The following is a 15,055-nucleotide window of genomic DNA, read 5'->3' on the forward strand; positions in this document are numbered from 1 at the left end:
TTCCACATTTCTCTTTTTTTTTTCACTTTTTTTCTTATATTTTTTTGATACAGTATAAAGATCTGAAATAAATATTTCGAATAAAGTTTTAATTTTTTTTTTAAATTCAGCACTCTTCGATTTTTTTTTTGTAACCCGAGCGTTAGACCCATTAGGTCAAAGGGTAAAGAGGGTGATTTGAATAACATAGGTAAGTGAAAATCCAGAAAAACCACTAATAAATGTTTACCATTAGGATGTGATTGCTTTCTTCATCATATTTTTAAAAATGATTCGATGTTTACTCACATTACTTCTCTTAGCGCCTGCATTTGCGCAAAACCAAACCTCCTCAGATGCCCCTTCTAATACCCCGATTAACATCCAAAACACTACGCTCCCTTTCTTGCTCGAAGGCGGGGCCAATGCTTCCGTTTCACTCTCTTTCAACGAAAATAAGACTTCCATAAGTCTATTCCTCCAGCCTTCTGCCAACGACACTCTCGAGCCTCGGTGTATGACTTTATTTTTCAACGCTCCACGTCTTGCAGATGAAGCAACTAAAGGCAAAACGACGGACAATAAAGAGGCGAATACAAGAGCATGCAATTTTAAGGGATGGGATGCAGATTGTGCCGATCATATTAGAATCAATGGCTGTGCTCCGGGGGGCCTTGTTTACACGTTGCCACCGACATGCGAGCAACGAGACATGATTGCAAGTACGTATATATTGAGACACTTAATATGTTAGGGAGAGACTAAAAAGATGACATGTTTTATTCATTAGTTCCGATTAATATAACGGGCGTGGTGGGTAAAAACAACCCTGCTCAACCCATCTTCACAAGCACAACGTCTCTAGGGATGCGCATGCTTTCTAACTCGTCAGTTGCGATAGCATGGACTCGCGGTTCTGGAAATATGCAGACATCTACAACACTCACATGCAACAATGTCATCGCAAATGCTTCGATTAAATCATCGACCTTAGCTATGGGATGGATATTGATTCTGGTCGTAGCAAGTTCAGCTATACTTCTCTAGAAAAGCTATATATATAGTTAGATATCATTATATTGTACTTTTTAGCGACTTCGTTTTGTCAATCCTCTATCCTTTCTATTATTAGAGAGGGAAAGAAAAAAATATAGACCTTCAATGCAAAATTTGGTTATTGATATCGACACAGCTTGAGATTAAATCATCCTCTTGATAGTTTCTTTCAAATTATCGTTGCAGTTTTTCACGAGATGATCCTGGTTTGATGGGTATAGCCCCGATTGTTCACAAGCATTAGTAAGCTCTCTAGTAATTAGTTTTGATATCTCATTTTTCAGTAGGGGAAACCAATAAGACCAATGATGTTATTTTGACAGAAATGATCAGACAGAAGAGAGCAAAGCATAAATGAAAACGCTTTCAAACAGAATGATTTTTATTAGTATGAAGGCTGTGAGCAGATTTACTACTGGAGCCCGCGTGCTCTTTTTCAAACATTGGAAGAGCCACGAATTTTTTTGGCGGGGGGTCAGGAGTTTACTTATTGGCAGGTTTCATGGTTTCCTTGCAGAGTTCAAATTCACCCACAACAGACTTGAACTGCTCAATGTTCTTACACATGGTAAAGTGGCGCGTCACATTTTGGTAGTCTTTGCGGAATTCTTCCTCAAAGAGGAATTGGAAGCCAAACTTCAGTGAGGTGAAAACGGCGATATCCGCGAGGGTGATGGACTCACCAACCATATAGGTATGGCTGGCCAGGTGCTTGTCCAGACTGGCAAGTGCACGTTTGAGCGCGGTAATCGCCTTTTGATGCACAAACTCGTTGTATTGCATGTAGCCCATAAGAGGGCCACTCCATGCGGAAATGTGGGGGTTGAATTCATTTTCCGAATACAGAATCCACTGCCAGATCTGAGATGCCTCTTGTTTGTCTCGGCCAAGCAGGGGATTGTTATCTTTGGAGTTCGCAACTAGAAAAAGTACACACAGCCCGGATTAAATTCGCGTGCGTAAACAGTATTGCGAAAATAGATTTACCGTGGAACGCGATAGCGCTGCTTTCAAATAGCTTTAGCCCATCGGCGCCCTCAAAAGCCGGGACCTATAAGCAAGGTCAATTGTTTTCATTTCTCTCGTAATGTGCATTTCCAATGGTAAAATTCACCTTGCCAAGTGGGAACTTGGCGAGGAATTCCTTCGTATAATTGGTCTTGCCCATTTCGAAGTCGCCATCGATTTCTAACTCAGCACCACTATACTTGGCAGTGATGAGAATTTTCGCCACGCGTGGGTTGTGGGGGTAGGTGTAGAGTTTCTGTTATTACAGCATTCAATGTCGTGTTAATTATGAATTACTGAATATAAATCATAATACTCACACCGAAGACCATTGTTCTCAAAAATTTTTAGAAAAAACCTGGGAATTAATTCTCGCCACATTTTCTCACCTTTTTACGCGCTCGATGGGGCGCATTTTTTCCGCAGCTAAGCTGAAGGGCTGAGGTTAAGTTCATTACTTGTTATGTATATATCAAGCGTGAGGTTGGGAGGACCAGAGGCAACAAAGAATTCAATTGGGATAGAGCAAAAGGAGGCAAAATGTGGCAGCGGTCGCGTTCCGAAGCTTCAAATTCAAGGATCAACAATAGAAAGAGTAGAAAGATCGCGCCTGATCCAGGAGGAAGACTAGCCCTTGCAAAGATTCTTAGTCCTTTCTATACTTTCTATTGTTTGAACTCTTTTTCCTAATCTTTGACTTAGTCTTCTGCTGCCTGGCATCAAACTACACCGAATCCAATGGTATATCTTGGATTGGTAACTTGGTATGCCGTCTACCCTAAGCCTCCTTTTTACGCTAGTATTTTCCCATCATGATTCCATACTCACGGAGGTTTAAGAGCAGAGTAATAATAGGCATAACTTGGACCAAAACCCTCAACCCAAACTGAGAAATTAGCGAGAAATTAAAATGGGCATCTCATATTTTCGGATGGATCGGACACGTATTCCTATTCAGTTGCAATTCGAATCAAATTCAGGTGGAGTTCAAAAGTGAACGCGTTCCTTAGCAATCATCTCTTCTCCCCTAGCTATCGGTTGAGGTTTAGATTGATAAATCGGCTCGCACTCCTACTGAATCTTTTCCTCACCTAATATTCACTTCTTCAGAACCTCACCATGGCTACCATGTACAGATCTTCCCGCCGCCCTCCTAGCTTTCATGGTGATAGCTCTGAAGCTACCTCACCCAATGTTAATGATGCTAGGAAGCGGCAGTCCAAAAAAGATGAGGTAATCATTGATATATTCATGCTAATGCCATCGAATATTCATTAAGTGTTCAATCACTTTAATTGCAGGCTATTCGAAAGAAAATCGAGCAGGAACTTTCTAAAAAGCGCAACAGCCCTCGCCAAACCCGCCTTACTTCCAAGAAGCAGATCCAAGGTACTGTGAGCGCCCTGCGGCCATCGTTTGCTTTGACTGTGCGTGAGAATTGCTTGGTTGTGGAAGCGAGTCAATTGATGGCTGCAAAACGGAGCGATTGTGTGTTGGTGGTGGATGATGAAGATCGTCTCTGCGGAATTTTCACAGCTAAGGATATTGCATTTCGATTGGTCGCAGAGGACTACGATGCCAGGTACTGCGAAAATGTTTGCTCAATTCTTCTTTTTTTTTAGATATTGATCTCCTATGTATCATAGAGCTACTCCTGTCTCTGTAATCATGACAAGAAATCCAACTTGCGTAACCAGCGATACTCCAGCTCCAGATGCTTTAGAGACCATGGTGCAACGTGGGTTCCGACACCTTCCCGTTTTGAACGAGGATGGTGATGTGGTTGGGCTCTTGGATATTACTAAATGCTTGTTACAAGCTCTGGAAAGAATGGATCGTGCATTTGGGACGTCTAGGAAACTTTATGAAGCTCTTGAGGGTGTTCAATCGGAATGGAGTGGCGCTGATCGCAGGTAATTCTGAAATAATTTTGGGTGCTAACTAGCTCAATGCTGAAACGAATGCGTGTATCTACTATAGCTTCTTTTCGGTGATGAAGCAGATACGCGAGAAGATGTCCTGCCCGGATCTGAACTCAGTTCTTGATGGAGCTCAACACGCGGAAGTTGGTGTGCGCACCAATGTGCATGAGGCAGCAAAGTTGATGAAGTCAGTTCGCAAAACTTCTGTTCTTGTGATGGAGAATGGCAACATTGCCGGCATCTTTACGTCGAAGGATATTGTATTGCGAGTCATTGCGGCGGGTTTGGCCCCTTCGTCATGTAGCGTTGTGCGCGTGATGACACCGCATCCTGACACGGCTACGCCGACCACCACAATTTTAGATGCCCTGAAAAAAATGCACGAAGGACACTATCTCAATTTGCCTGTCATCGACGACATTAGCCGCGATGTGCTTGGGGTGGTGAATGTGCTCCAGCTGACTTATGCGATGTTGGAGGAAATCAGTAGTATTGAAGGACAAGGTGAGAAGGGAAGAGGGATGGTGAACCGATTTTGGCAGTCATTTGCTACGCACGATGATGCGGAATCCGCCAGTGTCACTTCGGACACCGTTGCCTCCACACCAAGTGGGGCTGGGCATGTATACCCCCCTACACCCTCAAGTATATCGCGCGCTTCGCGGCCCAATACCTATCCTTCTCGTGACTCGCCAACCCCATCTCAAAATTACCTTCATGAGGAGCAGGCTGCGGCCGAAGGAGAATACACATTCAAATTCCGGTCTCCAACTGGCAAAATGCACCGCTTTGTTGCCGAGACGAATTCTCTGTCCCACATCCGTGATGCCATTAAGTCTAAATTACTGAACGAGCGCATCAGTTTGGAGGACCTGGCTGCATCTCTTCACGCTGACACCTCGGATGCAGCCTTAGACGACAGCTGGATCGCACTGAGCTACGTGGACGACGACAATGACCACGTGCTGATATCAAGCGACGCCGACCTGATGGACTCTGTACAGGTGGCGCGGAGACAGGGGGCGGGAAGAGTGATGCTCTATTTGCACGATCACCTGACTCAGCAGCCAATTACCGAGCCTGTTTTAGGGGCTACTGGCGGAGAGCTGGACCACAACCCGACGGCATCGCGAGAAGACGAGAAGAGGGAAGTTGAGAAAAAAGCGAAGCGATTGACAGGAAAGAGAGAGGAGAAGCCTGCGCCGTTCGGAGGAATTCCCAACGAACTCCTTTTGCCGGGTGCGATTGTTGCGTTGGCCGCCACCATTCTTTGCGTATTTGTCGTTGGTCGGTTAACACGCTCGAAGTGATTTTGCATAAGTTGCAATGGTGTAGGAGGGTAGTCTTTGCTAAAGATCGTATAATGTTTCCCTTCTTTTTTTGTACCCATTTTGCTCATTTTCCTATCCTTATTTTATTCTATTTTTTTTCTTCTTTTTCTTCCTAATGATTTTTACTTCATTTATAATTTTACCACTGTATTAGTCTGAGGCTTATGTTATTTCACTTATCTAGGCTTTTATTTTTATTCCTTTCTACCTTCTCTTGTCTTTATCTAAAGCTGATATTAAATCGACTGCTTTCTCTAAAAACCGCCGCATTTGTCCCTTAACAATGGAGATGCTCAACTAGAAACAAAATTTATACCTCGCAGATCAGTGTTTGGACTCGATATTTCTCATAGACCGTGATCTCTCTAAGAATACCTCCACTTGTCTATGATTCCTCACCTACATTCACCTACACGCGCTCTGTAGCAATGTAAAAGTCATGCTTTCAAGATTTTTCTTTGTAAATCCTTGGCCAAAGAGAAGTGTGGCGTAGTTGCTGGATCATCTAAATTCTATGGTTAACAGAAACTTTCTCCAAAGATCTTTTTTTCCTTTTCTTATCTCCTATAATCTAAAGATCCTATGGCGCTGAACTGGGCGATGCTTCGCGAAGACCGCACGCCGGTTCTTCTTCCACAAGAGAAAATGTTTATTCATCAGGGAGGAGTGCGATTGACATTAGATTGCACAGGAAGGTAATTCATGAAGGTGGCAAAATGGCTAGAATATAGATTAATCAATTAATTTTTGAATTTTGCAGAGGTTATCCCGGCAATTCGTAAGTTTCTCTCACATTTACTCAATAGATCAAAAGCTTAAATCGCTTATCGATGCAATTCATATAGAGGCGGTGTTTATTGCTCTTCAAATGGAACCGTTTTTCTTTCCAACAGACGGGTAGGAGTATCTTCTATTATATCGACTAGTTCCCCTGTTACAATTCATTTGTTCCATCCGTGCAGATAGTCTACATATGTGCTAATCCACAACCTCACTTCCAATCACTTTCCGTACCTCTCCGACACTTATCACAAGCTAAATTGAACCAACCTTGGCTTGGACCTAACAATGTAACTGCTGTAGTTCAACCCGTAGGTGCCCTCTTATTTCAACATGATCCCCATTGCACCAACGTCTTTTTACCGAAACATTTGTTTTTAGGTTAGAGAAGGGGGATTGGAGCTTCCCGGCGTGCTTAAGCTCGTATTCAACGAGAGTGGTGCATTCGATTTCTACTGCGTATTTCGTGAGCTGTTAGAACGCCTAGCAGGTAAATGCCCGCTCATTTTACCCTTTTTTTTTTGTATTCATCTCTTTTCTTGTTGCCAGAAAATGAAAGCGAAGCTCCTCCGGACCACTTCGAACCTCTTCCTGTCTATACCGCATCTATGGGCAGTAGCTCAACAAACATTTCACATACCCCTCCGGTTTCTTCCAGTTCACATTTTCCAGAACCAAGTGCACCGCTGGCAGAAAGTCCCGAGCCAGTGCCGATGATTAGGGAAGACGAGCTTCCGCCCAGCTATGATGAGATCGTAAAGCACAGATGAGATTGCAAAGCACAGATACTGCTCTTGATCACTCCATAATTGTGTGTACGATCCACTTTTGCATAATTATTATCCCCTTCTCTTTATAAGTAATAATAGTAATAAGCTTAGAAGACCGTCAAATCTCTATGAAGCTGAAGCAATGGAAATAGAGTGTATATTCAAAGCCTGGCAGAAAATGAGCCCAATATTTAAATTTAAAATAGCAAAGAAGAAAAAAAAAAAACAGAAACTCCGTCACATCATGCTATCATCATCGTGCCCGTGCTCGAAAAGATAGTTCGCTGCCATCTCCTCGTCCTTGTCGCACGCAATATATGCTTCTATAGCAATGGCGCGATCAAAACCCAATGCTTGTAGCTGGGGTGGTTAGGCAGAAATTATTAGTCAATGTGCAAATGATGGTTGGCCGAACAAGGATGTTATTTACTCTATTGATGGCTTCATTTTCCTCCATCGTAATATGAATGACGTCTTCATCGCCCTCCTCACCCTCGTAATCGTCTCCTTCGCCATGCTCCCCACCCTCTCCGCCTTCACCCAACAACCGCAAAAATGCCTCCTGGTTACTATCAATCAGCTCCACCAAGCGTGGGTTTGACTGCGCTAGCTGGCTAAGAATCACAGGGAGCAGCTCTGGGTTTTGCTGAACAAGCTGGCGCAATTGCTGGAATTGCGGCTGATGACGTAAGAAGGAGAGATCAGCATCGCTATCTCCGCCACCTGTGCGCTGTTGTTGTGGTTGTTGCTGCGCAGCATTGGCAGCAGCCTCAAAAAGATTTTGAGCGGCCTCCCCTTGCTGAGGCTGAGAGTGTTCTGTGGCGCCTGACTGAGGGTTGTGAGTGGCCTCTTCTCCTTCTAAATCTGCCGGAATTCCCTGTGAAAAATGGGAACCGCAATCAAATTAGACTCTGAATCTATCGGATAGGTTGATGCAGTGAAAATTTTCAATGATATAATTACATTCATTAAGTATTCCACGGCGCGGTCAGGGTTATTGAAACTAGCTCGCATCGCCCGAATTACCTGCTCCCGCGGAAAGCCCATCTCGACCATATTATTAATGGCAGATTCGTACTGTGTCCCTGTTACTAAGACATTCAGATATTAAAGTCAGGATGGAGTCGTCGATAATATCACCTAAACATCAATATTTTTTGGAATATAAATACCAAGAGCTTCGGAGGTATTCCAGGAGGAAATTCCGGTATTTTGACTTGGTGCGGCTGCGGGTTGCGGCGGGGCTGCTGCTTGTTCTCTCGTTGGTTTGTTGTCAGCAGCAACTGATGCCGGGGCAGGAGCAGGGGCAGGAGCAGGGGCAGGAGCAGGAGCAGGGGCAGGAGCTGATGCAGAGGAAGTGGATGTAGCATTGCTGGTGGCAGGTTTCGCTGCACTGGTTGTTTTTGGCTAAAATCGTGTTTGTTTATTAATATTCCGTTCAGAATCTCCCTTTGTTTTTTTTTGCGTACCTTGGAAACCATAAGCACCATAAAGTCCTTTTCAGACATATTCAACTGTCCAAAGACTTGATCATCGCTCAAGATCTTTCCTATTATACCAAAAATAAATTTTAGGGAATGATTACCAAGACACACGAAAAATAATGCAGATAGTACCTGAAAAAATTAGCTTCTGAGAGGCCGGCTCGAAACCTTGAGATGTCTGGATCTTGGCTTTCAAAACCGAAACCTATTAGACGCGCAAAAGTTGCAGGTTAGAGCAGTCCAATGCAGAGGCTATTTATTCATCGTACCGTATCCTCAGGTTCGGCATCGATTTGGAAAATTTTCTGCTGGAGCGTTTTTATCGAAATCTTCATCTTTACAGTTGGTATGGATTATGAAAACGAAACTGCTGGACTGGTATATTAGGCTCGAGAATATTCAAACATTTTGTGACGTTGCTTGCCAATCTTTAGTTTGCCCAAATGAGCTCAGAGTTTAATTTGCTTATATTTTCACAATTGGATTATTCCGATTATTCATGTGTGTTCAATACAGACGCGCCGTGTTGAGTGATGTTCTTTGGCAAGAGAGCTGTTGAGAATACACCACACATATGATGCATGTTTTGTCCAGTGCTTTTTGAATATTTCCTGAGGGAACCTAGTATTTTGCTTGCTTTTTCTGAGGAGAGTCTACGCGGCGACCTAGTATTTTTTGTAGCTCGACCAATTTAGATTCGGGGCGTGAAGTATATGCTTATACAAATATTCACAAGATGCTACAGCTACTAAATAGTTTGGTATCCATCTGAACTCGACCACTATTATGCATTCTCATTCCTCCAACGTACCTAATGCATCTCCCCATCCTGATGTCTCCACTAGGTCGGCAAGTTTATCAATTTCTTTTTCGACCCGTTCATTCCAATCCTTCATCGCTCCTTGCCACCCAATTTGCTCAAGAAAATTCTGGCAATATGTTCTGTTTTCAAACAGCCCATGTAGATATACCCTATATGCAGTAAAGCATTTAGCATGGTTGTCAACTGGTGAATTGATTTTTTTTTTAAAAAAAAATTACCCGTAAATATTACCATTGCACCATCCTAGGCCATCTGGTAGATGTTCATTGGCCCCTTTGCCAGCGATGGTTTTGCCACGATGAATCTCGTAGCCACGGATTTTTACGCTTGAGCCATCCCGGTCTCTCCATTCTGTTTCCCGCTGACGCGTTGTTTTTTGAGGTTCTATCCAAGTTTCAAGGTCCAGCAATCCCAGCCCTCGTACATCAGCTTCGCCTTCTATATGATTCTCGTCATGGATATAGTTTCCCAAGATTTGCATCCCTCCGCACACCCCCATCACCAGCTTCCCATGGCTAGCGAATTCCAGTATCTCCTTCTCGAGACCAGTCGTACGCAGAAACGCCAAGCTTTTATAGGAGTTCTTGCTCCCGGGAAGCAATATTGCATCATATCCATCTAACCCCGTCCATCTGCGAATTGGGATAACGTTCACGTTAGGGGCGTAGATTAGCGGGTCAAACTCATCCAAGTTGCTCGCAAACGGATACATTATAAGGGCAATGTTAATTTGCCCTAATACCGGTACATCCTTGTGATGGAACATATCTTCCTCGGGTAAAAGATGTTGGACCATTGGAATCACGCCGACCACAGGGACGCCAGTCTTTTGCTCCAGCCAATCGGTCGCTTCACCCAGCATATGAACATCGCCGATAAACTTGTTCAGAATAAAACCTTTGATCAGCGCACGGTCGTCAGAGTCGAGCGTTAGATAAGTGCCATAGAGATGGGCAAAGGCGCCGCCGCGATCTATATCCGCAACCAGGTATACGTGGGCCTTGGCGGCGTGGGCAACACGAAAATTGACGATATCAGCGTGACGAAGATTGGGCTCTGCGGGGCTTCCTGCTCCTTCAATGATGACCTATATTTCATTAGATAAAATTGGTAACTGAGTCGAAATTCTATTAATCCATTCCGAGCTACTAGATCATATTCCTCCATGAGCGCACATAGCGATTGTTGAACACGTGGCCACAATGCATTGGACCGCTGCGTCCAGTGTGTGCGCATAGCCTCTTCATCTACCCTTCCAAGCACAATCACTTCACATTTGCCCTCGTGGCTTGGCTTTAGCAATACGGGATTCATTTTCTCAGTCGGGAGAATGCGCGAGGCCTTTGCTTGAAAAAACTGGGCTCTTCCTAGTTCCAGGTAATATGGATTAAAGAAGAACGTTCATCCACAAGATCTATTATAACTCCCTTTTACCCATTTCTTGACCATCATGAGTGACAGCCGCATTGTTGCTGATCTGTTGGCCCTTGAATGGAGCTACACGCAAGCCTTTTCGGGCATAGTAACGACATAAGGCGGTGGTAAGGAAAGACTTGCCGGCATCTGAAGTGCATCCCATGATCATGATTGGGCGCCGATGGCGTGAGCATGTCATTCTGGAAGTGCGCAATTAATTTGTCGAAAAACAGCAGGAATGGAACATTTATGCTCTACAGAATTTCGGTGTCCACCTGTAATTTAGCGTTTCCAAACTGGGGAATTGGGATAGCTGAAAAGGAAATGAGCCTCAGTAGGGTTGAAAGTTGAGAAAAGGCCATAATCACCATAGGGAGTATAATGAATACAGCATGAGTCCCCCCGGACGAACGTCATCCTTGTTTCCTAGGAATAGAGTGTTATTTCAAGGGGAATTCGAACCGAGAGCGGGTATGCTCTATAGGCCCACGTGGCTTGTTTCGTTTTTCCCTAATATCATCTTGCTATATAAAGGACCGGCGCCTACCGCCAAGAACCCTTGGAAAGACTTTGCCTTCATTAAAATATTGACCTATTCCTTCTTTCTTAATCCTAAATCCTTACTTTTTTTTACCAACTATGGCAAGAAGAGTACAAATTACGGATCTCCCCGAGGAAATCTTGGTTGACAATATATTTGCGTATCTTTCCAACTCATCTCTTGCCGCTGCTGCTCAATCTTGCAAATTTTTCGCTCGGCTGATAGAGGACGAATCCATATGGAAACACAAGTGCTTGTAAGTTGACTCTCTCCTTCACTGACGTCTAGCCCATAGCCTGATCCACTCACCATTTTGTTGGACATGCTCCCTACTAGGAACGAATTCAATTTCCCAGACCTGGTTACTTTCCGTCAACTTGGCTGGCGCACACTCTATCGCCGCCTTCGCCATCCGCGTGTCTACACATGGGGCTCAAACGACAAGGAGCGTCTCGGATATAAAACACCACCCGTGCATACACGTAGATATCCTCATTATATGCATTCTTCGACTCCGCAATACACTCCACGCGAGGTTGAATCACTTCGGGACAAAGGCGTGGTGGGATTGGTGGCGGGCGGCTGGGGATTTCACGTCGTAGACTACAAAGGTAGGGTGTGGGCGTGGGGAGTGCTGAGAGAGAACGGACCGGTCCTTGAAGAGCCCACTCAATTGGATTTGCCAGAGTCGATTCGAGTCATTTCGAGTGGAAGAGGGCATGTGGTTGCCTTGTCGAAGAACGAGCAAATATGGCAATGGGAGGACTATGGGGAGTATCATAGGATCGAGCTCCGAGGTAATCGGAGCCGAATCAAGCAGATTAACGCGGGATGGACCCATTCACTGGCCTTGACGGAGGACGGAAAGATGTGGATCTGGGATAAGGAGGATCACACGGCCACCACCTGGGTTAGCCTCAGCGATGTGGACCCCGGCGTTGAAGACGGTAATGATACGTTCGTGCAGGTTGCAGGGGGGGAGTCCTTTTCGATAGCATTGACGGCCCAGGGCCGCATCTTCAAATTCGAGTATCGAAGGCAGATGGAGCAAAGTGGGGAAATCGTGATGACACCGCCTCAAGAGCGATATTCGCAGCTCCTAAATTTCATCCCCCCTGCCAACGAGAAAATCACCCACATCTCTGCAGCATTTCGTGCGTTTAGTGCCTATACCCCCGAAGGCACTGTCCTGATCGGCAACGACGAGTCCACGGCAGCCTCTGCCCCCAGCCTTATCCCAGAGCTTCAGCGTAGAGGCGTGTGCCAGATAACCCTGGGAGACTGGCATAAGGGATGCCTGACGGAGCGCGGAGAAATCCTCACCTGGGGGACCAATGACCAGGGCGCTCTCGGTTTAGGCCGGGAGGTGAGAGACGAAGTGGTGGCCCCGACCTTGGTGAAGGATCTGGGGTTGGAGAGGGGATATCTTCCATTCCAGATTGCGTTTGCGGGGTGGCATTCTGGGGCGCTGGTCGTCCCCCTGTAGAGGAGGGAGGCACCCCTTTACAATGATTCATGTTATATCCAAAACCATGATGATATCAACCCCCCAACTCTCCCCTTTTTTGAATTTAATATTCAGCTTCTATTACTATTAATATGAGATGTAACATGTTTATAACAAATAAAGGATAAATTAGAGAATTAATGTACAGCCATCAAACGAACTAGGGTGCATAGGGTGACCGCATTGTCATCTCCATGTTTTTCGGCCGCTGGACCACGAAACGTGTCTGGTCCTCGTTCGAAAGCTCCTCCAAGGTCCGGCCCTTTGTCTCAGTGATCAGGAAGGTGCACAGGAACCCTAACAACATGATTCCGGCAAAGATCAGCAGCAGCTTGTCGAGGAACTTGCCCTCCCCACCGATATCTTTCATCTCGCCGAAGCCCACTTGTGCAATAATCGCCCCAAGCTTGCCGAAGGCGGCGGAGATACCGTGGCACGTGGAGCGATACCGGGTGGGGAAAAGCTCGCCGGGGACCACGAACGTCGTCGTGTTTGGGCCGAAGTTGGTGAAGAATTGGGAAAGAGTGAAGAGCACCACAAACCCGGCCACACTTGACGTTCTGAGGGGAATAGAAGGAAGGAAAAAAAAAAAACAAAAAGACGGGGGGGGGGGTATTAGCCATATTCAGAGAGGTGGGAATCCGCCGTGTTTACACTCACTTTAGCTGGTAGAACGTAGCGCCCATCACCACGTAGATAATGGTGAGCATGGCAAATCCCATCAGCTGGATATTCCTACGCCCCAAGCGTTCGATGGTGAAGACGCACACCCAGTATCCGGGGACGGTGCCCAGCAGGTTGATGATGATGTTGCCGACCGAGGCAGAGAAGAGATTCGCATACGCCTATGAGAGGAGGCAACCACACGGAGCATGAGCCTGCCGCTCGGGCCAGAGTTCGCGCGGGGAATCGACTTACCTCGTTCGAGTGAGTTCCGGCGCGGAAACCTATGCTGTCCAGGATGAATCCGTTGTTGAGACCTATGCCATAGAATGCAATGTCTAGCAGGAACCAGGTCGAGGCGCACCCAAACAAGAGCTTGAAGTTCTCCATCCGCGAGAAGTACTTGATGAAGTCGCGTAGCGATGCACGCGGCAGCTCAGAGTGCTCCACGAGATCTTGGTCCTCGTAGTCACCGGCAGCGGCCCCCTTGTGTAAGAAGGCAGCGGCATCCTTTGCGCCCTTGCTGATTTTTTGCTCCACATCCATGGTGTATCGTGGAGTTTCGGGAATCGTCAGACGGTAGTAGAGGGCAACCACGGCGGGGATCTACTCATCAATCAGTTAGCCAACCGCTGGGTTGCCGCGGGCCACAGTCATCCTTACCGCGCCAACTCCGATCACAATGCGCCAACACTGGTCCAGGACGCCGACGTCTCTTCGGATCGCGTCACGGTACCCGAGCAGAACTAGGACGCTCACTATGCTGGCCGACAGGATGCCGAGGCCCTGCATAGCAAACACGGCGGCAATCATGGCACCTCTGCGCTGGGTGGTGGCGAATTCGCTGGTGATCACGGCCGACAGCGGATAGTCCCCTCCGATTCCGATGCCAAGGACCACGCGCCAGAAGCTGATGATCACCCACAGCGGGATGGTGCTGGAACTTCCGGCGACGGCCTGGCCGATGGTTGCGATCAGAATGATCGTGAGCTCGATTCCGTACATGCGCTTCCGCCCGAACTTGTCCGCCAGCCAGCCGAAGAGAAACTGGCCGATCATGGTGCCGATGCTGGCGGATATTTTGATGGTGGTGTCGATGTTCGAGGGCGTGCGGTTGCCGTTCTCCTGGAAGTACACCCACCCGAACATGAGGCTGACCAGGTTGATTGCGAAGAGGTCGTAGGAGTCTGTGAAGAACCCAATGCCAGACACGATGCAAGCTCTGACGTGGAACCTACGAAGAGAGCACTAGGGGTTAGTCACGGGCCGCAGCCTGCACGGCAGAAGAGGGCAGTAGTGCGGAGGAAGCGGCGTACCAGCTGAACCGAGCGCTGTCTATTTCCGAGAGCGCGGCCCGTCTTCGCTCGTCCAGGTCCAGATAGGATGTATCCGCAATGGCATAGTCCATCGCGGGCCTTGGGTATTCGTGGAGTTCGTGGGTATATTGGATGGGAGGCTGGTACATAGTTGGGGAAGACGCGGGGCGGAGGGGAAGAGGGGGAGGAGGGGGAAGAGCAGCAGCAGCAGCAGCAGCAGCAGGGAGAGGGCTGATAAATAAGAGGCAGGGCCGGGGAGCTAGGGGAAGAGCAGGAAAGAACGGAGCAGGGGAGGGGGGGAGCGGGAAAGAAGGCTGGGAGAGGAGCCAAAAGCAAGAGGGGCGCTGCGCTGGAAGCGTGTTTTTATGATCTTTCCTTCTATTCTCGAAGCTCATGCACACAACTAGGTAACCGTTAGGGCATCCAATCCTTTATTTACAGGGAGCGCACGTTGGCTCC

The 15,055-nt window shown here is 46.7% G+C and overlaps 8 protein-coding genes across 8 annotated transcripts; 4 read left to right on the forward strand and 4 right to left on the reverse strand.

Annotated features, from left to right (window-relative positions):
- Positions 1-268: 268 nt before the first annotated feature.
- Positions 269-1,026, forward strand: VTP21DRAFT_3986 (uncharacterized protein; the record flags this gene model as incomplete). The annotated part of the gene is made up of 2 exons (XM_069394346.1): positions 269-701; positions 770-1,026. The coding sequence occupies 2 exons, from the start codon at positions 269-271 to the stop codon at positions 1,024-1,026; spliced, it is 690 nt and encodes a 229-aa protein (XP_069248865.1).
- Positions 1,027-1,518: 492 nt separating this feature from the next.
- On the reverse strand, positions 1,519-2,375 carry VTP21DRAFT_3987 (uncharacterized protein; the record flags this gene model as incomplete). The annotated part of the gene is made up of 4 exons (XM_069394347.1): positions 1,519-1,955; positions 2,023-2,086; positions 2,150-2,299; positions 2,364-2,375. 4 exons carry the CDS (start codon positions 2,373-2,375, stop codon positions 1,519-1,521), a joined length of 663 nt encoding a protein of 220 aa, XP_069248866.1.
- A 787-nt stretch (positions 2,376-3,162) lies between these two features.
- VTP21DRAFT_3988 (uncharacterized protein) lies at positions 3,163-5,275 on the forward strand (the record flags this gene model as incomplete). Its single annotated transcript, XM_069394348.1, has 4 exons — positions 3,163-3,276; positions 3,345-3,625; positions 3,690-3,956; positions 4,024-5,275. The coding sequence occupies 4 exons, from the start codon at positions 3,163-3,165 to the stop codon at positions 5,273-5,275; spliced, it is 1,914 nt and encodes a 637-aa protein (XP_069248867.1).
- A 603-nt stretch (positions 5,276-5,878) lies between these two features.
- On the forward strand, positions 5,879-6,846 carry VTP21DRAFT_3989 (uncharacterized protein; the record flags this gene model as incomplete). The annotated part of the gene is made up of 6 exons (XM_069394349.1): positions 5,879-5,991; positions 6,057-6,074; positions 6,142-6,193; positions 6,259-6,387; positions 6,458-6,566; positions 6,626-6,846. 6 exons carry the CDS (start codon positions 5,879-5,881, stop codon positions 6,844-6,846), a joined length of 642 nt encoding a protein of 213 aa, XP_069248868.1.
- A 237-nt stretch (positions 6,847-7,083) lies between these two features.
- VTP21DRAFT_3990 (uncharacterized protein) lies at positions 7,084-8,665 on the reverse strand (the record flags this gene model as incomplete). Its single annotated transcript, XM_069394351.1, has 7 exons — positions 7,084-7,206; positions 7,277-7,723; positions 7,810-7,937; positions 8,019-8,253; positions 8,316-8,395; positions 8,463-8,535; positions 8,600-8,665. 7 exons carry the CDS (start codon positions 8,663-8,665, stop codon positions 7,084-7,086), a joined length of 1,152 nt encoding a protein of 383 aa, XP_069248869.1.
- Positions 8,666-9,124: 459 nt separating this feature from the next.
- On the reverse strand, positions 9,125-10,768 carry VTP21DRAFT_3991 (uncharacterized protein; the record flags this gene model as incomplete). Its single annotated transcript, XM_069394352.1, has 4 exons — positions 9,125-9,302; positions 9,372-10,240; positions 10,303-10,520; positions 10,588-10,768. 4 exons carry the CDS (start codon positions 10,766-10,768, stop codon positions 9,125-9,127), a joined length of 1,446 nt encoding a protein of 481 aa, XP_069248870.1.
- Positions 10,769-11,208: 440 nt separating this feature from the next.
- Positions 11,209-12,596, forward strand: VTP21DRAFT_3992 (uncharacterized protein; the record flags this gene model as incomplete). The annotated part of the gene is made up of 2 exons (XM_069394353.1): positions 11,209-11,366; positions 11,447-12,596. 2 exons carry the CDS (start codon positions 11,209-11,211, stop codon positions 12,594-12,596), a joined length of 1,308 nt encoding a protein of 435 aa, XP_069248871.1.
- Positions 12,597-12,777: 181 nt separating this feature from the next.
- Positions 12,778-14,745, reverse strand: VTP21DRAFT_3993 (uncharacterized protein; the record flags this gene model as incomplete). The annotated part of the gene is made up of 5 exons (XM_069394354.1): positions 12,778-13,177; positions 13,278-13,462; positions 13,536-13,886; positions 13,944-14,514; positions 14,597-14,745. 5 exons carry the CDS (start codon positions 14,743-14,745, stop codon positions 12,778-12,780), a joined length of 1,656 nt encoding a protein of 551 aa, XP_069248872.1.
- Between the last annotated feature and the right edge of the window lie 310 nt (positions 14,746-15,055).

The sequence above is a fragment of the Calcarisporiella thermophila genome (assembly GCF_041956535.1).
Source record: "Calcarisporiella thermophila strain CBS 279.70 unplaced genomic scaffold VTP21scaffold_19, whole genome shotgun sequence".
Lineage (NCBI taxonomy): Eukaryota > Fungi > Calcarisporiellomycota > Calcarisporiellomycetes > Calcarisporiellales > Calcarisporiellaceae > Calcarisporiella > Calcarisporiella thermophila.